At 34.0% G+C, this 25,970-nt stretch overlaps 1 protein-coding gene across 2 annotated transcripts in view; it reads left to right on the top strand.

Annotated features, from left to right (window-relative positions):
* The window catches only part of STXBP4 (syntaxin binding protein 4), a gene marked incomplete at its 5' end in the record, with an annotated part of 159,162 nt that overhangs the window by 44,321 nt on the left and 88,871 nt on the right, over window positions 1-25,970 (top strand). For both annotated transcript variants that reach the window (XM_079725198.1, XM_079725197.1), the window contains 2 exons: window positions 7,062-7,151; window positions 10,449-10,514. In XM_079725198.1, the coding sequence (XP_079581324.1) occupies window positions 7,062-7,151; window positions 10,449-10,514 (156 nt within the window). The remainder of the gene's footprint in view (window positions 1-7,061; window positions 7,152-10,448; window positions 10,515-25,970) is intronic.

The following is a 25,970-nucleotide window of genomic DNA, read 5'->3' as shown; positions in this document are numbered from 1 at the left end:
GTGTCCTGGCTATTGTAAACAGTGCTGCAATGAACATTGTGGTACATGACTCTTTTTGAATTATGGTTTTTTCAGGCTATATGCCCAGTAGTGGGATTGCTGGGTCATATGGTAGTTCTATTTTTAGTTTTTTAAGGAACTGCCATACTGTTCTGCATAGTGGCTGTATCAATTTACATTCCTACCAACAGTGCAAGAGGGTTCCCTTTTCTCCACACCTTCTCCAGCATTTATTGTTTGTAGATATTTTGATGATGGCCGTTCTGACTGGTGTGAGGTGATAGCTCATTGTAGTTTTGATTTGCATTTCTCTAATGATTAGTGATGTTGAGAATCCTTTCACGTGTTTTTTGGCAATCTGTATATCTTCTTTGGAGAAATGTCTGTTTAGGTTTTCTGCCCATTTTTGGATTGGGTTGTTTGTTTTTTTGACATTGAGCTGCATAAGCTGCTTGTATATTTTTGAGATTAATCCTTTGTCAGTTGCTTCATTTGCAAATATTTTCTCCCATTCTGAGGGTTGTCTTTTCATCTTGTTTATGGTTTCCTTTGCTGTGCAAAAGCTTTTAAGTTTCATTAGGTCCCATTTGTTTATTTTTGTTTTTATTTCCATTTCTCTAGGAGGTGGGTCAAAAAGGATATTGCTGTGATTTATGTCATAGAGTGTTCTGCCTATGTTTCCCTCTAAGAGTTTTATAGTGTCTGGCCTTACATGTAGGTCTTTAATCCATTTTGAGTTTATTTTTGTGTATGGTGTTAGGGAGTGTTCTAATTTCATTCCTTTACATGTACATAGCTCTGTTTCTAAACAAACCACTCTGTTCTGTTGATCCATTTCTCTCTGCCAGTACATTAGTATTTTAATTACTCCAGCTTCTTAGTTCTAGGTTCATTGTTTAGTTCTAGGTTCATTGTTATTGTTAGGTTAAGTCTAATTATTATTATTATTATTATTATTATTATTATTTTTTTTTTTGCGGTACGCGGGCCTCTCACTGTTGTGGCCTCTCCCGTTGCGGAGATAGTATTTTGATAGCAAAAGCAAAGTGCTGATGGTAATGGTGCAAGGCCCACATGCCAATAATTTCCTGTTTGTGGCTTCAGATCAAATGTTGTGCAAGAGTCATTATATCAGTTTACAAGAATTCTTTTGTTGTATTCTGCTTGTCAACACACAGAAGAATCCCCATGAAATGACCTGAATCCACAAATCCACAGTGAGAATGCATTTTACTTCACCGCACTCACATATGTAACTGAAAGAAAATCTCAAAGCATTACTTACCTTTCCTACATCCTTGTGTTCTTATTTAATATTCAATTTTATTTCATTAAATATTTGCTCTTATAATTTACTAATGAGTTATGCACCACAGTTTGAAAATACTGTAAAAATCATTACTTGTCAAACAGCTCACCAGAAACAAATTTAAAAATATATATTTTTTAGTATTTTTCCCAATTTTTTTTTCAGTTGTAAAACAGTATAGCGCCTCATGTGAAATAGTATATCAATTAATCTGATGTCAGGATGCTGACATGACATTCTGTGAAGGTGAGGAAATTCCCCTCTGGTCACCCCCTCAACCATCTCATCTTAAACAACAGAGTCAGATTTTATAAGCCATCTGTTAGGGATGCTTGTTTTTTACCCATATGTTTCCTTTGTTTTGGCTTGTATTTTTCTTAATTTATTTTTTAAAAATATTTTTATGGAATCATAATGGACACAGTAATAAGTAGAATCATACAGCTGAACTTATTTGCAAAAGCAGAAATAGAGGCACAGATGTAGAGAACAAATGTATGGACACCAAGGGGGTAAGGGAGGGGTGGGATGAATTGGGAGATTGGGATTGACATATATACACTACGACGTATGAAATAGATGACTAATGAGAACCTACTGTATAGCACAGGGAACTCCACTCAGTGCTCTATGGTGACCTAAATGGGAAGGAAATCCAAAAAAGAGGGGATATATGTATACGCATAGCTGATTCACTTTGCTGTACAGCAGAAACTAACATGACATTGTAAAGCAACTATACTCCCATAAAAATTAATAATAAAAAAATAGAATCATACAGTATGTACTCTTTTGTAACTAGTTTCATTTGCTGATCATTCTGACTCATAAGATTTCTTGAGATACTATCTTTTAAGAAGAAAGAATTGCTGAGCCAGTATAGTCAGTCCTACTCTTGTTCAGTTGGCAAAAAACTTTTGGTTTTGGAATAATATGGCGTTTAGAAGCAAAAATGTAATTATCTTTCTGTGATTCTAGTCATCATTGCTATATTAAAAAATTCACACAGTGCTATACCTGTGACTGGCACGAGATTACACCCAGAAAAGGCAAGGTTGGAGCCTACATTTAGCAGTATTCTAAAATTAGCAACAGCAGACTGTAGTCCATGATATTGTGATGGCTTTACCACACTAATCGAGTATCATAAATGGATTATATTAAAATCACAAAACACCATAAGTATCTGAATGCAGACTTTTCACAATTGGGGTTCGTGCTAAATCAATTAAGTGGATTGCATTTTAACAAGTGAAATAGAATAGAATGGAAAATATCAAAGTGAACTGTATATAATAAGAATGATAATATTTCACTGATATAAATGGTATTTCTCACTATGTGTAGCAGTGAATACTTTATAGCCACTTCACTATATACTCATCTGTAAAACATTAAATGTATATTGAACAACTACAGTGTGTGTGGCATTGTGTTAGGTGCTCCAGCACATGTTATTAAGATAAATAAAACTGGAGCCTGCCCCTCAAGGAATTTAGAGTATAATGTAAAGAAATTTACAAATAAAGTTTAAAAATGCATTGTGTGATAAGGCCATAGCAATAATAGAGCTTAGAACATTAAGAGAAGGTTCATAACAGAGTTGGCATTTGAGTGAGTTTTGAATGATAAATAGGATTTTATCTGCTCAAGAGGTGAACAGAGAATGATAAGCATTTTTATTAGCATGAAAAACAATGTGTATAATGTGTTGGTAAGCAGAGAGTAATCTATGTTTTAAATGAGATAATTGGGTACATGCAGGTCAGTGAAGGAAGAGTAAATATTAAACTTAGAAATTTGTACCTGTGTTAAGTGAGGAACCATTAAGGAGAATAGTGACATGATCAAAGTGGTATTTTAGAAATAGTAATCTTAAGTAGTGTTGGTTATCTTGGAAGGGATTAACATGGTGGTTGGTAGTCTAGACTACCAAATACGGAATAATAAAGAGCTAAACTATGGTGAAGATGAGAATGGAAAGGAATGGCGAGACAGATCTAAGATATTTACTGAAACAAGTATCTCATCAATGAGGCTTGCATTTGGATGTCAGAACCAAGGGAGAATGAGTTAAAGACAACTCTGAAGTTTTTATTCGGATGATTAATGACATGTTGTTACTTTTACTGGAAAGAGAGAGTAAGAAGAGAAAGGTAGAGAAGATGATGGGTTGTGTTTTGGAAAGAGTAAGTTCAAGATGCTGACAGGTATAAATAACCAAAAGGCAATTGGAAATAAGGAACTGGACACCAGGAGAGGGATTTGAGAATGATCTGGATGGTGATAGTTATGATAGCATGGCAGTGAATGTTATCACTCAGGGAGAGCTTGTAGAGAAGGCAGTGGAAAGGGACAAACTTTGGGGAACCTCCCTTTTCCCCATGTAAGGAGTAGAAGTGAAATTAAGTCAAAACAGCCCAAATATTCTGAGGGTAGATGAGATAGTGGAGTATGAAAAACCTAGGGAAGAGAAAGTTTCAAGAACAAATGGCTTGAGCAATGTTATATGTAGCAAAGTGGTTAAGAAAGTTGATGAGGGGCATTTATTTTGTCAAATAGCAGGTTGTTTGGTGACACTACAAGTAATTATTTTTGAAATGTGGGGATGGGAGGAAAGATACATAAACCAGATTATAAGAAGTAAAAGGAGTAAGCAGGGGAAATGGAAGGGGAAAAAGGGGGATACACAGAAATTTTAAGGAAAGGACGTAATTGGATGGGTTCATAATGGAAGGGTTTATCAATAAAATTAGACTGAAACAGAGGTTGTTGTTTTGTTCTGTTTCAAATGAATTGAGGCTAGGAATGTGGCCAGTGCAATAGTGGCTATCCATATTTGGCACAAGTCAAATAACTTAAAAATTTTGATGATGGAGCACAGTGAAGGGAGAGTTGAGGTCAGACTTGCTCAGCACAGTGCAGTGACTTTCTGAAGTATCTCTTGATATCTCCATAGGAGACGTGAGAAAGCAGAGTAGAAATGATTTATAATGTTATGTACCAGGTATCGCAGAGGTCAAGGGGCCTGAGGGTCGAAAATTATATCATGGGAGCCAGGCAGGAAAGGGATGTAAGAAGGAAAGGAGGATAAAGTCCAAGAACTGGAGGTATATTAGAAAATATCTGTCTGGAATCATTGATGTTAAATAGCAACAATTTATTTATTTCATTTGCTGCTTGCTTAGTTGAAGCATATTTGGAAAGTCACTGGGTACAAAGGGGCTTTTCAAAGAATTCACAAGTAATATCTTGTGATATTACCAGAATGGCCAGTTTTTTCTGTTTAGCCCTAAAATAGCAATAAAGTTATAAAACTTTTTTTTTTAAGTCATGGTTTGTTCTGTGACTGTCGCCTAGTGTTTTGCCTCCCAAAATGGTACCATGGACTCTTTTATGCATGATTTACCTTCATTTTAAATGCAAAAATTTATGATTACATCCCTAAAAATCCCAATCCATAATTTATCTTAGTAAATTATGATAGCTCTGTTATCTAGATTCTCATTTAAACTCTTGAATTGTTTATTTTTACTTCTTAAGATAACAAGATAGAATAAGACCATCTGAATGTATAGTAGCAGTGTTTCCCAGAATGTGCTTGGTAGACATTAGTCCCACGAGATACTACAAAATAAAGGAGGGTGTGTGTGTGTAATGTGGTTGGAAAACTTGAGGAAAACAAGTCATTATGTTACCTTTTGGGATATTCAAAATGCTTATTAGCATATCAAAGCTACTGGAAGCCCTGCAGGAAAGAAAGTTAATTTTTTCTAAATCCTGCATTTCTCTAACTTATCTGATCTACAAGGACCACTATCACCATCACCATCACCCAGTTATGCTTTTATACAAATCTAATTAATATCCCTTGGAACACATTTTGGGAAATATTGCTACATTTGAAATTGTATTTGGAAGTAATCTAAAACTGTAAGAATGAATTCTGTGACTACTTATGAAATAGAATGACAGAGACAGATGAAGAATATGAGATCATGTTATTATGGACAATGGCCATAGGTACACAAAAGCAGATGTGTCAGAACAAAAGGAACCAATAATTTTAGGAAAAATATTTCTGCAAAAACTTGAGGAATGACCCCTACTTCTGTTATTCTAAGACTTGGAAAGCAAATCTGAGTTTATCATATCCATACCACCATGAATTTTTGTTGAGCAGTTAGTAAAAATCACAGACTAATGTCAGATCTCTGTGGGAATCTTGGAATGGCCACTTACTAGCTGTGAAACCTTAGGCATTTTACTAACCTTTTGAGCCCATTCCCTCATGTAAAATAGACACAAAGTTATAGTAAGGATTTAATACTGAATATATACAGTCCTTAGCAATGTATCTGCACAAAGTTCCTAATAAATGGTTGATATTATTAACTATTTGTATTATCTTTTCCTACTCTGCATTCACCTTTCCTATCTGAAGGGCCCTGCTTTAAAGCTCATACTTATATACCAATCACTTTCTCTATTCGGTCCTATAAATCATATTTTCTATACTTTATTTTTAGCTCTTTTATAACTTCTGCATAGAAGATGGCTATAATTAGACTTGGGTTTTTATCTCTGATAAGATTGCCGTTTTTTTTTTACCTTATAATTAACTGTCAGAGATCAAGCTAGAAGTAAGAGAAATTGTCCTTTCTGCTATTTTTTATTGTTGTTATTCACCTGTGCATGAATTATTAATATTATCTTCAAGACAGTTTCTGTGCAGGAATCTTTTTAAGCCACTTTGGCTGTTACATTACATTTTGTTTAGTTAAAACAATAATAGACATAATCAATTAATGTACTTTACTGGGTTCCTGTAAACTATCTTGGTTGATAATGTCCAGCATTTTGTTAGCCTTATATACCATGTACTTGGTGTGGACATCTTTAGGGAGTAGTTTATGTTGATAAATCATAAAGTCTTTTTAATTGAAGTATAGTTGATTTACAGTATTGTGTTAGTTTCAGGTATACAACATAGTGATTCAGTATTTTCCAGATTATATTCCGTTATAGGTTATTACAAGAATCTCGGTATAATTCCCTGTGCTATACAGTATATCCTTGTTGCTTATCTATTTTATATATAGTACTTTGTATCTGTTAATCCCTAATCCCTGTTAATACCCCTAATTTGTCCCTCCCCCCTTCCCTCTCCCTTTCAGTAACCACAAGTTTGTTTTCTATGCCTGTGAGTCTGTTTCTGTTTTACATATACATTCATCTGTATTATTTTTTAGATTCCACATGTAAGTGATATCATATAGTATTTGCCTTTCTTCTGACTTATCTCACTAAGCATAATATTCTCTATGTCCATCCACATTGCTGCAAATGGCATTGCTTCATTCATTTTTATGGCTGAGTAATATTCCACAGTGTGTGTATACACACACACACACATATATATAAACACATACGTTATAAACACAGTCTTAAAATTTGGACTTAAAGGAAAAATTATATTGTTAAAATAAGAATAATAAAGATGAGAACAGAGTGTGTATATCTCATAATCATCTAAATTCTGTATTAGTAACAAAAATATAAGGTTAAGCTTAAATGAATCGTTACCCCAGATTATTTTAATATTCTCTTTTATCTAATGAAATGACTCCAAGGTAAGAAACTGAATCTTGTTATTGGAATGCAAAAGCCTAAGACTCATCAAAAAGGATTTTTATGTTCTCATAATTAGTATCTAATGTATAACTTTTCTCTTATGTTTTAATGTTGACAGCTTCTTCCCTGTGATTCCTTAGAAACAGATGAAATGGAAAGGCTTAAACATGAAAGAAATGATGCCTTGGAAGAAGTGAATACACTTAAGGTAATCTCCAATTTAGCTTCCTTATATTTTCTTTAGAAAAATGAAAAGAAAGAAAATTACCTTCTGTTGAATTCTGGAGTATAGGGGCTTAGTTTTTTTTTTTTTTAAAGAATATTAATATCAAATAGCTTAGCATTGAATATTAATACCAAGTAATTTGATATTTATTTCTTCAGCTGACCTTTAGAGAATTAATTTTTTAGTTCACACACTTATTTATATTTCACAGTCTCCATCTAAGATTCAGTGTAAACAGTGGTTTTTAGTCATCCCTTCTGATCTGGCTACTTTTCACCCCTTTTTTTTCTTACGCTGGTGGCAAGAATAAGGAGCCAACAAAGATTAGATGAGAAGCCCACAAAACAAGACATGACAGTTTTGGATCCTCAGATGTTCATTGGAAAATACATTTTCTCCCATGTTCATGGGAATGCTTCAGGGACATCTTGTTTCGCTAACATAATTTAGAATTAAGGCAATGTAATTTAAGGGAAATAAAAACACAGTATATCCCAAATATACTTTAAGATTTTGCTTCTCTTTATATATCTTCATTTCATGTTTAGTAGAATATTAAATTTACATTATATCCTAAGTTTTACAGAAAGCCATTATATTTTTCAAATCTTCAAGAAAAGCAACATAACTACTTGATTTACCATTAATTCACCAAAAGGATATATTTTTAAATTACTTTTAATTATTTTCTTAAATAAGTGAAATTCTATTATTTGTTTAATTTTTATTAAAGCAAAATCTTTACACCAAAGAAAAAAAAAGAAAGAAGGAAATTTCCCTGCTACCTTAGTTTTTAAATTCTGACCTCTAGAGGAAGCCATTGTTTAACATATCTTGTTTATCCTTTCAGAGACTTTCTCTATGTAGCCAATCATATGTTTAAAAATACATGTGTATATATTTTTTAACTTTTAAAAAATTGCATACATTACACACTTTTTTACAACTTGCCTTCTTTCTTTCTCTTTGTTAACATTATATCTTTGGTTACTTTTCAGGTTAACATATACAGATCTACCTAATCCTTTTTAATGTCTCTCCTATCATCAAAAGGTTCTATTCTAGGTTATTTAACCAGTTCCTTATTGATGGATATTTAGGCTATTTCCAGTTTTCCATTATTAAAAATAATTCCATTATAAGTAGCTTTGTAGATGTATCTTTGGACCGTTGTTCAGTTGTAAAAGTACAAATTGAATACATTTCTGAAAGCCGAATTGCTTTTATCAAAGAATATGGATGCATAAAATTTTACATGTTGCCAAATTCCCTTTCAAAAGATATTACCAATTCATGTTACTGCCAAATGTAAGCATTTTACTACGAAAGGAATATTTTATCTTTCTTTTTACATCTTTGAAACCACTATCCACATTTTTTTGTGTAACAAGAGTTAAGATGAAAAATATAAATTTAGTTTTAAAAATATACTGACAGTAGTTTCCTCATATTCTCTTAGAAAACATCTCCAGGGTTGTTTAATTGGTAAGACAGCATTTTTATATAATTTACTCTGCATAAGTCGTTGAATCTTACGGTTCATCAGAATTTTCTGAGGCTCTCAGATCTTTCTTATTTCCCTAATGTTTATCATTGTTAAATTTAGTGATATATTCCTGTTTTTTATTGGAATATCAGTAGTAATTATTAGAATTTTAATTTAATTTAACATTTAAACAAAGTTTTCCTGAAGAGCTATTCAGTAAATCGGGATTCACATTTAAAATTTTTGAGATGTAACTGAGCATATCCTACTGTGACAAAACCTAAAATCATGGGTAAAATATATTCTATATTTTATAATTTCCTTTACCTGAGAACCTATCTTTTGGCTGAGAACCACTTGTTTAACTATAGAAAAGATTGTACAAAGCAATAAATATTTCATTTGAGATAATGTTTGCACTTTTGAGTTTTTCTGCTGGTATTGATATTACACGCACTCACACAAATAGCAGAGGTTGTTAAATGAAGTTCATGGAGTGTGTAGGTGGTCTCTCATCACTTCCCATTATCCTGTGACATCTCTATGCTTCATGTCTCATTTGAGGTACAAAGAAAAATGAAGCCAAGGAAATTTGATACCAATGGCTAATTTTTATTTTGCAAGAATGATTTTTAAAAGTGCCATGGGCCTCATTTAACTTAAAGCCTTTCTGCAGAGTTCACATTGCTACTGCTTTGCAAAGCTGAATGAAAATAGATATATTTTCCATTTACAGATGCAAAAAACTAGGACACAAAAAGTGAAGGTGACTTGCATAAAACCCAGGAGCCAGCAGTTTCTTGGCTTCTGGTCTGTGGCAGATTCATTAGATTTCTATATTATATTCATTGTCATGTACTTTCATTTCATCTGTTAGACAAGAATGAGCTGAAGTATAACAGAAAGCGAATTGCTTCCTGTAAACCTTGCAATGCTGCCATGAATATTTACTACTTAATATAGTCTTCCAGCGATTCCTCTGCTTGGGTTCATAGTAAAATGTTTCTTAAATTACTCTTAGTATCTCTGATTTGATCAAAAACATGTAGATTTATTTATGACATACTTAACAAAATTGAACATTTTAGGATGTTTGCTCGACTGAATTTTAAGTTCAAAGATTTTAATATTTGATTGACATGCCTAATGTTATTCTTCCTTAGTAACTATTATTTCATATTTTGGTTACACCAGTCGTATCTTCAGTTTTATGGATAATCTTCCAAAAACAAACTAAATTAACAAATAATAGTTAACCCAGTTTCATAGTCCTCTTTAGTATAGTAAGAGACACTGTAAGTTGTAATAATAATGCTCTTCAATTTGCAACCTCTTTGGCAATGATAGCTATTACCCAACATTTAGTTAATATTTATACATTCTGATCCTGATTAACTTATTTTAGACCTTGGATTTTGAGGTTTTAAAAAGTGGCTAACAGGGAGTCCACTGGTAGCTAGTGGTTAGGATTCCGGGCTTTCACTGCTGTGGCCCAGGTTCAGTCCCTGGTCAGGGAGCTAAGATCCTGCAAGCTGCATGGTGCCGGACCCCCCTCCAAAAAAAGTGACTAATTATAGTAACAGAAAATATGTTTACATCACCACAATTATACTGTAAATAACTAATTACTTTTAGATGGTATGTGTAAAGCCAGAAAAATGCCTGGGAACTACATTTTCAAACTGTAGAAATTGGATGTTTGGGGAATTTATAAGCTTTGAAACAAAGCCCTAAATATCATACCCGTTGATAGCTTCATAACAAGTTATTAATTCAGTGGTTTTTAAATATAGGAAAAATTATTTCAATCGGAAAGGCAAAGGAAACAATTGACAGAAGAACTCCAGAATGTGAAACAAGTAAGTGTATGTATTGTATATATGTGTTTTGTATATGTGTGCATAAACATATGAGGTATAATTACAAAGCATTGATGCTGTATAATATCCCAGAGCTTACAGATGTAAACAGTATAGTATAAAATAGTATAGATCTTAAAAGCAATCACTCACAGGGGCTGTAGCCATGCTGAATTCCTGCTACCAAAGGAAATGTTAAAACTCCTCTTGGAAATTGCTTTCAAAGCCAGATATCTATGGACTGAAATGACCCATCTCATTGCTTTCCTCTTCTTTTTTTCTTTCTCTTTTATTTTCCCTTTTTCTTTTCTTCTGTTACTCATACTCATCTTATTAAAGATAAAAACAAAGCAAGCAAAAAACAAAAACCTCCAAAGCAGAGCATTTTTTAATTTTATTTTTTAATAATTAAAAGTAAAAATTTGGGATTTCCCTGGTGGCACAGTGGTTAAGAATCCGCCTGCCAATGCAGGGTACACAGGTTTGATCCCTGGTCGGGAAGATCCCACATGCCATGGAGCAACTAAGCCCGTGTGCCACAACTACTGAGCCTGTGCTCTAGAGCCTGCAAGCCACAACTACTGAGCCCGTGTGCCACAACTACTGAAACCTGCGTGCCTAGAGCCCATTCTGCACAAGAGAAGCCACTGCAATGAGAAGCCCATGCACCGCAATAAAGAGTAGCCCCCGCTCGCTGCAACTAGAGAACGCCTGTGTGCAGCAATGAAGACCCAATGCAGCCAAAAATAAATAAATTAATTAATTCAAAAAAAAATTTTCACTCTGCATCATTCTTCAGAGAATTTTAAGTAACTTACAGCAAAAAAATACAAGAACATCATGAAATAGAGATACAAGTAACAAACAAATAAAATATTAATAAGAGTAGGAAGTTAAGAGACCATTGTTATAGATCAGTGGCAATCACCTGATTTTGAATCTCCCCAACGTTATGCTCCCAGAAAACATAAAATTTACAGAGCAAAATAAAACCATACAAGACCCATACCAGTTTCTTTTGTTTGTTTGTTTGGAGTTTTTTTTGGCTGCGCCACTTGGCTTCCAGGATATTAGTTCCCCAACCAGGGATTGAACCCAGGCCTATGGTAGTGAAAGCACCGAGTCCTAACCACTGGACTGCCAGGGAATTCCCAGGACCCATACCTTAAATATGGCTATTGGACAGGGAACACCACAACCTTCAAACTACATACAAATAGAGTTTAAAAATTCCAACAAATTCTTGCAGCTTGCCTGCCACTGAAACCTGGGGTACAAAGAGCAGAGGAGATAAGGCTTAAAAACTCTGAAAAAGAATAAGGAGAAACAGAGCAATTAGATGAAATACTACAAATAAAATCACCCCCAGAAAGAGAAAAATGCAACTATTAATGCCAAAATACTGAACAGAGGCCAGGTTTTTGTGGTTCTCAGGACTTGAGAAAGTGTGTGCAACCAGAAGTGGCAGCCTTCGAGAATCATTGCTTCTGGGGAAGAATCAAATAGAGAAGGGGTGGTATCCCTTGGAGATTAGGAAATAAAGAGAAACAAGGAAATAAGAGGGGAAAATTAAGGATCTTGCAGAAATGAAAGAGAAACAAGACATACCAAACCTCCTCTATCTACCCTCCACTATGACCGTCAACAACATGATCCATAAAAGAAATTGCACAGAAGAGGGTGCTGTTGAACTAAGAACTCTTTCTATGAAAGAAAAAGGAATTGGAAAAAAAATCTGTCCCTGTGATTACAAGACAACTGTAAAAATCAGACAATATGAATTAAAGCTTTCCTCCTAATGAAAACTCCAAAACAATTCAACCACAAAGCTGACAAAAACTGTAACACATCACTGCAAACTCAATTTAATATCCTCAAACAAGCATTTGGCATTAAGAAAAAAACCCTCAAATCAGAAATTTAAAACTGACTTAGAAAATGACAAAAAACAGGAATAAATGAAATGAGACTTGATAAAACTTAGGAAAGAAAGAGAAGAAAAAGACAAAGTGATACCAGAAATGAAAACTAAATTACAGGTTTCCCAAGGAAGAATATAATCAAATGAAAAGGCATTGAAGAAAACCAGAAAAATAAGAATGAAATAAAGAAGTAAAAGATTTTCTTAAAGAAGTAAATCAAAACACCTGAACAGCACTAATATTTAGAACTATAATCCAATAAAACTTTTCAGAAATAAAAGATGACCTGACACTGTTAATGGGTAGTGGGGAAATTTGGCCTGGAAAGGTCAATTGTAAGGCATATCCTAGTAAAACTAGTAGACTTTAAAGATAGAGAAAAAATATGCAAAGTGCCTTCAAATGAAAAGGTCAAATAACTTACAAAGGCAATAGAATTAGACCAGCATCAGTCTTCTTGACACAACATACAAAGTAAGGCATTAGTGGAGCAATATTTTCATGAAACTAAAGGAAAGAATGTGTAAACCAAGAATACTGTATACCACCAAGTTGACTCCCAGATATCAAGGCCATAGAAAAACAGTTTAAAATGTGCCAGTATTCAGAGCAAAATGTACACATGTAGTATTCCTGAGGAATCTGGGAGAGGTGAGTTTCACCCAGCCAAAACATGCCTGGGATAACTTTGACAAGAATTTCCAAACAGTGAGCATTTCCTATCTCTTATTGTGTAGCTGAGACTAAAATGAGAGTGAGTTCACGGGTAAAAGAATAATGTGTAAACATTACATGTCTGACAAAAATCAAAGATGCAATTTTATTTTTAACGAGAGGAGAAGGGAAAATAGCATAAGATCATTCTGTTGTATGAGTAAAGTATAATAGTCACTGAATATTATTTAAAACTAACACCAAATATTAAAAAGATGAGGTAAAGATTGAGGGAATCTCAGGCACTATAAAAAGTAATTATACAGATGTAACCTGTAGAATGAAAATACACATCTTCCTAATTACCAAAAGGAATCTTTTTTAAAAAGTAAAAGGGACACATGAATGAAGAAATGCAGTAAATATACACAATAATTTCAACAAAAGACAGTATGACAAAATTGAGACTGAACATAATAGTCATCTTAATTAACATAACTGGGATTAACTCACCTATTAAAATGTTTTAGGAAAATATCATTTACCAAAACTGACCTCAATAGAGATAGAAAGTTTAATATACCAATTTCCATAGAAGAAATAAAGTTACCAAGAAGCCACCCTATAGAAAAGGACCAGGCCAAATAGTTTCACAGGGGAATCTAACCAAACCTCTGGCAATCAATCCCCCATAGATGGCTTCAGAGTATTAAAAAGAAAAAAGAAAAGAAAGAAAGAAAATTTCCAAATTCTTTTCTGGGAGCAAGTATAACCTTTGATGCCTAAACCTGATAAAAGTAGCACAAAAAAAGAAAATGCAGTTAGACTAGAAAGACAACTAGGGACATACGAATTGGAAAAGAAAAAAATAAAGCTATCTCTGTTTGCAGATAACATAATAGTAATCCAGAAAACTCTAGAGAATCAATGATAAAACTAACTCATTGGAAAAATCCACAAGCCAGCAAGATATAAAATTAATATGCAAGGGACTTCTCTGGTGGGCAGTGGTTAAGAATCCGCCCGCCAATGCAGGGGACACGGGTTCGAGCCCTGGTCCGGGAAGATCCCACATGTTGCAGAGCAACTAAGCCCGTGTGCAGCAACTACTGAGCCTGTGCTCTAGAGCCCACGAGCCACAACTACTGAGCCCGTGTGCCACAACTACTGAAGCCTGCGCCTAGAGCCCACGCTCCGCAACAAGAGAAGCCACTGAAATGAGACACCCACGCACCACAATGAAGAGTAGCACCCGCTTGCCACAACTAGAGAAAGCCCGCACGCAGCCACGAAGACCCAACGCAGCCAAATAAATAAATAAATAAATAATTTTTTAAAAAATTAAAATTAATATGCAAAATTCAATTGCATCCATATACACAAATTATAAGCAGAAGTTTTAACAGTTTAGATGAAACCAAAAATTATATAGAAAAATGGGTAAAAGACATGAACAGACCACTCACCAAAAAAGTTATAAAAAGGTCATATGAAACATGAAAAGATATTCAGTCTTTCTCATAATAAGAGAAATACCAATTAAATCTACATTGAGACAGGACTTCCAGCTTCTAGTACTGAGCAAGACACTTGCAGAGGACATTTTGCAAGAGAAAACAACTCTAAAACCTGGACATTACACACTAAGCAACAACCAAAGGAACTGGAACGTGAACACAGAGAAGCTGCTCCTCTGGGAAGAGGGGAACTATGTGAACTAAATTTCATGTTCCGAGTGTTTTAAGCCTGGAGCTAACAGCAATCTGATACCGGTGGAAATTGACCCTCACTTGGGGTCACTTGGTATTTGAAAACATTCACAGACAATTCAATGAGGAAAAGCTGCTCATTACAATACATGGTGCTGGAACAAGGGAATATTAGTGTGAGAACAATTGAATCTCAGCCACTACCTCATTTCATATTCAAAAACTAACTCTGAATGGATTACAGATCTAAACGTAAGAACTAAAACTTAAATTCCAGAAGAAACTTTTGTGACATTGGGTTAAGCAAAGTTATCAAACCACATACCTAAAATTAGTAAATTTTACTATTGTATATATAAATTCTACCTCAGCAAAGCTATTTTTTTTAGATATGCCAGTACAACTTTTCATCCATCAGATTAGCAAAAATTCAGAAGCTTGACGGTGCGCTGTTGGTGAGGCTGTTTCAAAACAGGCATCCTCATACATTGCTGGTGGTAATGCAAAATGGCGTGCAGCTATGAAGGAGAATTTGGCATTTCTAACAAATCTATTGATGCATTTACCCTTCAACCTGGCAACCTCACTTCTAGGAATTTGCCCTGAAGATATACCTTTAATAATATTAAAATACATGTGCACAGTATTTATTGTGCTATTATTTGTAATTAGGAAATATTGTAAACTACCTTAATCTCCTAAGCATAGGTGATTGAATGGTCCATACGTGCAATGGAGCTCTATGCCGCTGCAGGAGAGAGAAAGAAGATCTCTCCTCAGCAGTACAAAGTGATTTCCAAGAGATACTTTCAAATAAAAAAGAGCAAAGGATGAAAGAGTGTATATAGTATTATCATTTATAAACAAGAGAAATTATCATGTGTATCTATTTATCTTTACAAAAGAAACCAAAGGAAGGATAAACTATGCAGCAATGAAATTGGTTATCTACAACACAGGTGGGCACAGAGTGGACAAGATGCAGGAGGGAGTGACACCTCTCTGAGAATACCTTTTAATGTAATTTTTACTTTGGGGGACTTGTTAATATTCTACACCTTTTAAAAATATATAAAGAAATCAGAAAAGATAGGAAAGGGAAAATAAGCTTAAAACTACAAGCAAAGTGAAATAAATTAATTCATTTGCATGTCAAATGAATACCATAAATATACCAAAGGAAAACAAAAGAAAGAATCAATTTCAGTAACTTATGAACACAGTCTTTATGTTCAGTGTTTGACAGGTTGGGTTGAATTAGAAAAGAATTGCAAACAAATCCCAAAACTTTTAGAGTATGTTTTGTTGTCTTGTTATTTTAGAGGTGTGGCCAAAGCCATTCTGAAACAATTTTAAGACGTAATATAGGTCTCAGTAAATGTGTTGATTGTTGTTGAGAGCCAGAATCTCAATGAAAAAGCAAAGACATTCAAAGCAGAATGAAGGAAGTCAAGAAAGAATCCTGTGGATGTACTAGAATTGGAGGTATCATTGTGAATGCATCATTTCTAAAATATATATGTATGTATATGAATATGAATAATATGTGCCCATATATATATGTATGTATACACACACCTGTGTGTGTATGTGTGCGTATATATATATATATATATATATATATATATATATATATAATCCTAGCTCTGAGAGCTGAAACAGCCAAGAAACAGACACCCCAATAGCAGTGAGCATATAGCATATCTAAGTGCCCATTTCCCACTAATAGGAATCCAGGCTTCTGGGAGAAATGACTGATTTCAGGGCCGGGGGTGGGTAAGTACAAAATGAGCCTGAAACATCTTATGCTAGAAAATAAGGAAATGCCCAAAATGATGGGATCATATCACAAGGAACCATCTTGAAGGGCCTCCCACTGGCCAATCTGGAAGTACTTGAGCGCCAAAATAATTAAATACGGTAATGAACCACTGAAAAACTTGTGATTCATGAGTCTATGCCATAGTAAAGAGATGAATTAATTAATGGGGAGAACTGAGGGCTCTTGCTCATTATAGACTGTTGAGTGCTGACTGATAACTACAGTTATCAGAGAAGCTGCCAGATTTGGGAAGTCAGCATTTTGCATCTGTTTCAGTAATGGCTGGATCAGACTCAAATCATAAAATGCTAAATCTAGGGGGGCATTTTTTTAATGAAGAGCAGAACATTTACATATTTACATGGTTTTGAAGTGGCTTTTTATAAACTGCTTATTAATTGCAAGGGGAAAATAGTAATTATACAGTAGTGAAATCAGACAACTCCTAGACTGGTGCTAAAAATGGATATCACCAGTGAAGAACAGGTGGGCATGTGTGACTTCAAATGTGATACCTTGAAAAGGACACAACATCAGTTATGTAGCATTATGGTTAAGAATGTATAAACCTGAATCTGGCCATGAGGAAGCATCAGACAAACCCCAAATGAGGGACAGCTTTATTTTTTTTAAAGGTGTGTGTGTGTTGGGGGTGTGGGTGTGGGTTATATTCTTCAGAGCTGTCAATGACATAAAGAAACAAAGGAATGAAAAGGAAGGGAAGGAGGGAGGAAGGGAGGGAGGGAGGAAGGAAGGAAGGGAGGGAGGAGGGGAGGAGGGGAGGGACAAAAGAAAGAGAGGGACGGACGGGGGAGAGAGAGAGACAGACAGGAAGAAAGAAAGAGAGAAAGGATGAGGGAGGGAGGAAGGAGAGAGGGAGGGAAGGTCCCAGATTAAAAGAGGGTAAAGAGACATGAAAACTAAATAAAAAGCTAATCCTACCCTGGATCCTGCACTGGAATGGGGAAAATGCTATAAAGGATATTATTGGGTCAATTAACAAAATTGGAATACAGATGGTAGATTAGATAAAAGTATTGGTTCAATGTTAAATTTCTTAAATTTGATAGCTGTACTATGGTTGTATAAGAGATAGCCTTATACTTAGGAAATACTGACGTTTGTAGGGGTAAAGAACCATGATGAGTGTAATGTAACTCACCCTCAGATGGTTCGAAAAAATTGTGTGTGTATATGTGTATATATATTTATAGACATATGTGTATATAAATATGTATATGTATACATATGTGTGTACATATGTATATAAGTGAGAGATTGAGAACATGCAAAATCTCGGTAACAACAACCTTGAACTATTAGTGTTTACAAGAATACTGTATTTCTCCCTCATGGACATGTTGGCAAAAGGGTGAATCTGTGAGTTAGGTAAAGGCCAAGGATATAAAGATGTTCTTTGTACTATTCCTATTCTTGTATCCCTTATGTAAATTTGAAATTTTTTCCAAATTAAAAGTGTTTAAAAGTCCTCTATTTTTTGTCCAGTTTTTAGACCCCCATTTTATTAAGTTTTTTTGTACTTTGATTGATATGCCTTTTTAGTTCTGTATCTTCAATACTTGCATCAGTTTATATGGCCAGGCCGATTTACACTTTAGTGTTTCTTTGAATGCTCAAAGTGGACATTTATAAATCTTCTTTGTTAATTTTTACATGTAGAATAAATTAAGGGGTAGGGTTTTTTCTACATTTACTTAAAATTTTATTTTCTCCTAAATGCTTGGAACTTAAAAGCTTTAGAATATCAAGCACACTTAGTAAAGTAAGGTAATATGATAGTATAAATGTATATAGCATGAAGTAAGCACTCAACAAACGTTAACTATTATGGTCATTATTATTAATAATAGAAGAAGGAATATTAGGTGTGGAGAAAGAGGTGGAAATGATTTGTTTCAACGATTTGATTTAGAGGAAGAAAACCTAATTCTGGCTGACAGAATAAGGAGACTTTTATTAAAGAAAAGGTGGACCAGACATGGAAAGGGGATAGCATTCCAGGCAGAGGGTGCAGCATGAAAATCGTGGTATGAAAGGGAAAGTCTTACCTTGAGAGTCAAAATGCGCCCTCTTTTGTATGCTAATTTTACTATTGTTGATATGTTTTATCTAAAAATGTGATAATGTCTGTCTTATAATTTGTTCCTAGTTCTTTCGAGTTTAAGAGCCTAAAACTATCAGTAATATAGTAAGTTCCTAAAAAATAATAGTTTTGATTTGTATTCTTTTATTTTTTCATTATTAAAAGCCTAGGAACATAAGGGAAACATGGACAGATGAAAGCATTAGGAAATAACATTTGGGGGCTGTGGGGAGGTGTTGTGTTGGGGCCAAAGCATATAGACACCTGAATACCAATCTAAGATTTGAGACAGTGGATTGCCAGTGAAGATACTTGACAAGAGGAGAAGAAAGATCAACTTGTTCCACCTATAATCTGACCCCTGTCTTTCCTTCACACTCTACATCTAACTTGTTGGCCCTACTTTTTAAAACTTGGAGAATTCTGCCACTTTTTATCACTTCCATCACTGGTCTAAGCCATCATCATCTTCTGCCTGTGTTGTAATTATAGCTTCCTACCAGATCACCCAGCTTTTACCCTTGCCCCACCCCCATACAGTCTGATCTGAACACAGCAGCCAGAAATAGCCTTTTAAAACGTGTTAGAACTCTCCAGAACTTTCCATCTCACTCAGAATAAAAGCCAGTCCTATCCCCCATCCCTACACCCCTCTAACCTCAATGACCTCATTTCTTACCACTCTTCCCCCCACTCCACTACTAGTTCTCCAGCCCCTCTGACGTCCCTGCACCATCACCCCCCTTATGCTCCAGCTCTCACTGTCTGTGGATAAGTTTTTTGGTATTCCTGATTGCTTTCTTATATATTTTATACTTGTTATGTTTTTGTCCTTCATCTATATCCACCAACTAGAGGGTAAGCTTCATGAGGAGGGCAGCTATCTTTCATTTGTTCTCTGACTTATCTTAGAACAATCACTGACATAGATTAGGTACTCAATAAATATTTGGTGAATAGATGAAGGGATGAATGAAGACTATCTAGACTTTAAGAAAGTTAACCTAGCAGCAGGTTTGGAAGTAACTGAATATCAGCTAAGAGGCTTTTATAATAGTCTAGACCTGCACTGTCCAATAGAAATATATTGGAAGCCAACTATGCCTTGTTGGTTTTCTAGTAGCCACATTTTGAAAAGAGTAAAAAGAAACACGTAAAATTCTTTTAAATATATATTTTTAGTCTAATATATCTGAAATATGATCATTTTAACATGAAATAATATTCATTAATGAGATATTCTTACATTCTTTTTTCATACTGTATTTTTGAAGTCCAGTGGTATTTTACACTTACAGCATATCTTAATTTGTACACTAAATTTTCATTGGAAACACTGCTGTGATTAGATTTAACAAGATTTATAGTTTTATATTCATATACCCAAATGTTCCAAATAAAGTTAAAACCTTCCCAGAAACTAAAATGAATATCAAAAATATTTTTCTTTTAATATTTATGTCCATATTGGCAAAACTTTTTCATGTTTTTAGAAGACTTAGTCTTTAAAGCCACATCATTTCAAAGCCACATCTTTTCAAGTTAAGTATATCATAAATTCAAAGGAGTACTGCATATATCGAAAGCAACTGTAAATGTGTCAATATCAACTAAGCATACTTCAAAATTTTTAAGGTTTTTTGAGCTAATTTACATAACATCAATAATTAAAATCTACATATTGATTTATGGTAGAAAATATGTAAATCATTATTGATTTATATTATAAAAATTTTCAATATCAGTATAAATTCTTATACTTGTCTAGCTTCACAAGTAAGCCTTCTCTTTCCTTAGCACTTCAAATTTAGCTCATTTGTGTACAGTGTGATATTGATAATAAAATTTAAATCACACTGCCATTTTTTGTCTTTGATTATTGACTATTAAGCAACCATTCCTTTTGTTTTAAGAAAATCTTAATCTGGAATTAAAAATACAGTAAATCTTTATTAAGCTCTTCCTCAGCTCAGCCAAGGAGCCCTGGCAAAGAACACAGGATATTTAAATTCATTGTCTTCTAAACTAGTGAAGATTCATAGAATTTGCACATGTATATTAAACAAGGTTAACAACTGTATCCTGATGTTTTTCCTACAGTCAGCTTCAGGAAACTGAGCACAGAAATTTTCAAAATATATCCTACAATGGCATGAAACAATAAAGAAAACAGTCTCTTGTTTGAAAATGTCAGCAAATCAGAATTTTTGATCCAACATAGCTGGAGCACCTATTATGATAAAAAAAAAAACAAAAACTTTTCTTCATTATCCAGCTGAAATGCTTGTTTGACACATGTAAAAGTTAAAATATCTACAACATAAGTCTGATTTTTTTAGGCTGTAGATTGACAACTTTTTGCCATAAATTTGGAAGTCCTTTAAGACAATACATGCCTGAAGTATGAATTTGATAGCATCTCCTATATCCCATTGCTTATCTAAAGCTGAAGAAAGGTACTTGTAGTTTTTCAAATTTTGAATCAATTGGTCATTGATATTGTTAGAAATGCCTTGCATTCTATGGATATTTGTTTTGTGACTTAATTGAAGTTCTTTCATTTTTTATTAAATATTTCTTCTAATCTTCTATCATAACTGAAATTACTATATTGATCTAAAAATGGTTTACTCTTTTATACAAAAAAATCCAAGCCATTTTATAGCTGGCCAAAGTTAGCAAATGTTGAACATTTACTTCTGATATCAAGTGACTAATTTCATTAGTTCTTATTTGACTGTTAAGAGAAAACTTCTTAACAAACTCATTACACATTTGCAAAAATCTCTCAATTTCTCACTTTTCATATGTTTAAAAAATTTTACACAACAAACAGTTTTGTAAATTGCAATTGCGTTCATCATAAAACTTGCAACAGATTTTCCTCTAGTCTGTCTTCTATCCTGGTTATATTACTAGCTAATTCATCTTTACTTTATTCTGCATCAATAATATGTCTTCATTTTAAATTAAAAATCTTCTCCATACCTACTTTTTTAAATACAAAAATAATTTAACTATATTCTAATAAAAATAAGTATTTCAATTTAATTACCAATCATGATTTACACAAGTATTACTGTAACTCATGCTGTCTGTATAAAATATTCAGATAAGCATACTGTTGTGTAAAAAGTTTTTGAAATTAATTAATTCATTAACAGTGACCAGATCAGTTATGTGTTTATGTATACAACTCAAATGCCTGACACAAACACTACAGTTCAACACTAATATCTTAAATGCTGCAGTGATAAAAGTGAAATACAATTCTACCAAAACAAAATACTTTTGTGTAATGGAAAAATATTTTATGCTTATTAAGTTTTTAAATTTAAATGCAAACTGAAGAAAATTAAATTAAAAGTTCAGTTCTTCAGCCAACTTAGCTATATCTCAAGTGCTCAATAGTCACATGTAGCTAGTGGCTACTGTGTTAGACAGGGCAGGTCTAGAACTCTGCATCCTTGCTACTCAAAGAGCAGTTGAGTATCAACAGTGTCAGCAACACCTGGAACTTAGAAATGCAGGGTCTCAGGTCTTACCCCAAGACCTACTGAAATAGAATCTGCATTTAACAAGTCCTTGGGTGATATGAACGCACCTTAAAATTTGAGAAGTCCAGATAACAGGCAATGGAGGATTTAACTGGGTAGTGGCAATGGAATTATACCAAGTATACCAGGGCCGTCAGTGTGAAAGATACCATGAGGGTAAAGTCAACCAGACTTAACAGATATAGCATGTTCAGTAATAATCAGAGAAAGCGGTCGAGGCTTTGTAATTTGGTGATTGAGAGTCTATAATAATGCAATTAACAAAGCAAGAGAAGTGAGATTGAGAGTAAAGACGTTTTAATTCATACTATAGATTAATGCATATTTTCCAATTTTAGCAAAAATAATTTTTAAAATATATATGTGTGTACAAACACATGCATACATACTGGCACAACTACTCATTTCAGAAACACACACTTGCAATAAAAATATACCACCCAAAATCAACCCAAAACTGTCCGGTTTTTTTAGTATATTGACCTTGCATACAATTCATCTTCTCTTATTCATGTAGAATGTTATTGTTCGGTTTAAGGGGATTTCAGACTTATTGTTAATGAAAGAGTTTCTATGCTTTAGTGAAAATACTACTTCTCCATTTTTCCAAGGATTAATTTCTTTTTTCATAATTAGCAAGTCTTTAAAAATTATAAATACATGTAATGAGGTGGATGGACCTAGAGTCTGTCATACAGAGTGAAGCCAGAAAGAGAAAAACAAATGCCGTACCCTAGCGCATATATATGGAATCTAAAAAAAACGGTACTGGTGAACCTAGTGGCAGGGCAGGAATAAAGACACAGATGTAGAGAACGGACTTGAGGACACGGGGGTAGGGGGGAAGCTGGGACGAAGTGAGAGAGTAGCACTGACATATATACACTACCAAATGTAAAATGCATGGCTAGTAGGAAGCTGCTGCATAGCACAGGGAGATCAGCTCGATGCTTTGTGACGACCTAGAGAGGTGGGATAGGGAGGGTAGGAGGGAGTCTCAAGAGGGAGGGGATATGGGGATATATGTATACATATAGCTGATTCACTTTTTTGTACAGAAGAAACTAACATAACGTTGTAAAGCCATTATACTCCAATAAAGATGTAAAAAAAAAATAAAATTTACAAAGTAATTGTGATTAACTCTTCTCTTAAAAACGTTTAAAAACCAGTAATTTGAGTCATATGAAATTTGGCAAAATTTCTTTCTCCCTTTTTAGTATCCTTTTGAAGATCTTGATATGAAATCAGTACAGTACTAATAATTATGCCATATAAATCCTTTAAATACATAAGTAACCTAATTATTAAAACACCATTAGATTGACTTTCAATTTATTTTACAGTGCTGTTTCCAGTTGCTTACAAAGGAGAAGAGAGCACAATTTGATATCCTTCGTTGATTTAAAACTTTTAATTTAATTATTGTGAGACTTAATCCTAAAAGCAGAATAATCTCCACTTTTGAAGGTACAATAGCTATTTTAAATTATAGAAATTAATTTACCTTTATTTAGTGTAATGACCCAAAAAGAAAGCAATGAAGAACTAAAGAGAGGGAGACAGGAAGAATGGGGAAAAGGAAGGGAGAGCAAGGGAAGAAAGAAATTAAAAGAATGAAAGAACAAGCTGTGAAGGGATCCTTTTCCACTAGAAGGATCAGGTACATTTGTATTTTTTTCAACCAAGGGTGGCTACCATAATACTTTACTCACTGTTTTGTAAAGAATTGGTGGTACTATTCTCTAAAATCTAAGTATTCTTGATGAGTTTTCATGCCTTACAGAATAATCCAACCTAACTGTTTAAAATCATGAGCACAGTTTCCCGTGAAATTATATATACTGCTTGTTATTTTTTCTTCAAGTTCTAACAACTTTTAACAGGCATGGGCCATTTTTCTAGCAACTTCCTTTGATCAACAGCTTTCTAAAGCCTACTCTCATACAAGTTGTTTTTAAAGTTTCTTTCAGCATAGTGTTATGACCTAAGGCAGCAATGAATTGGTGAACAGTCCAAAGCCAAAATATTTAGCTTGTCTAAACCAGTCTCTGCCCTAAAGAAACACGGGAAATTTCTCCAAGTTCAGATAAGCCCAGTTGTAGTTGGCCTCACCTGTGTAAAGGTTGGGTTGAACGCCTGAGGAGGGCGTGAAGTCCCGAGGCTGAAACGAGGTCAGATCAGCACAGGATTCTCTGTGGACAGTTGAGAATGAACTTAGATACAGCTGGAACAGCTGACATGTGCACTATCTTGGTTTATGGATTAAGCAACAACGGAAACTTTAAGAACAGATTAAATATATCTCTAAAAGGAACAATAATATGTGATTACTAAAGAATATTCACATTTTCACACTTGAAGAGATTTGTTAATTTTGTGCATTTTTTAAAGAAACAGTAAGACCTCTAATTTTTAGAATTGATAAGAGTTCTTACACCCCTTTTATTCTTCTTTAGTGATCTGAAGTTTTTACAATAGTTCTGTATGGAACTAGTAGATATTCCAAGATGCCAATCTCATCTTTAGAGGAAAAAAAAAAGAAAAATACATGTATTTGTCAGGGTTTTGTTTTTTTTTTTTCTGTTCTGAAAGGGGACTGTAGTAAAATGTTCCTGTGTCCCCATTTCAGATGGTCACTTATAACCTCAGAATGTCAACCTGTATTTTCTATTAAAAACCCTCTTTGCAAGGATCCCTCCTGCTACTCTGTTATAGTCTCAGCCACCTCCTTCCATGCCCCATCTCTTAACATCTAGCAACCACTAATCAGTTCTCTGTATCTATAATTTTGTCTTTCCAAGCATGTTATATAAATGTTATCATACAATATGTCACTTTTGGGGATTGGCTTTTTTCATTCAACGTCCTTCCCCTGGAATCCATCCAGGTTGTTTTGTGTATTTATGTTGTTCCTTTTTATTGCTGAGTGCTTATAAAACTGGTGAAATCTGATTAAGGTTGGTGGATCGTATCAATGAAATGTCCTGGTTGTGATATTCTACTATACTAATGAAAGATATAACCATTGGAGGAGACTGAGTGAAGAGTACAGGAAACCTCTCTGTATTATTTCTTACAACCATGTGTAGTCTACAATGATCTTAAAATGATTTTTAAAAAGCAAATAAAACAAACAAAAAAGCACCCTCTTTGAGAAAAAAGATTATAAAGCTCCTACAATGATAGCAATCTGAGTGGAGAAACTTGTTAAACAAACTTGGCTGGATTTATTTTTCAACTTTAATTCCCTTTATGAGAATCAAAAAAATGACCCGTGTATTCTCCAATGTTAAACTTTCCCAAGTAACTGCCTTAGTTAAAGACAGCTTGCTTGGAAAAGGAACAGGAAGACAGCCCAGTTGGCATTCCTATTTGCAGACAGCGGCCATTATCTAGTGATTCACTGGAGGTGAATGTAGCATTCTAACCTAGCTTCGGCAAACGAAGATGTCTATTTCAGATACCCATTTCCAAATAGTTGTTTCTTTTTAATGTAGAAAAGTTCTTACCATTTTAAGAATTCTGAGAGAAATTTTATTACCCTATTGATACTATAGAACTGTTTTAATTGTGTTAGATTAACTAGACTCACAGAATTTTCAATGTTAGAGAAGTTTAGGAGGAAAGTGATCTTATTCTTCATAGAAACCTTTCAGTTCAATTTGATTACAGTATATTCTATATC

Source organism: Hyperoodon ampullatus (genome assembly GCF_949752795.1).
Source record: "Hyperoodon ampullatus genome assembly, chromosome: 19".
NCBI lineage: Eukaryota > Metazoa > Chordata > Mammalia > Artiodactyla > Ziphiidae > Hyperoodon > Hyperoodon ampullatus.
This window is presented reverse-complemented; position numbering and strand designations above follow the sequence as displayed.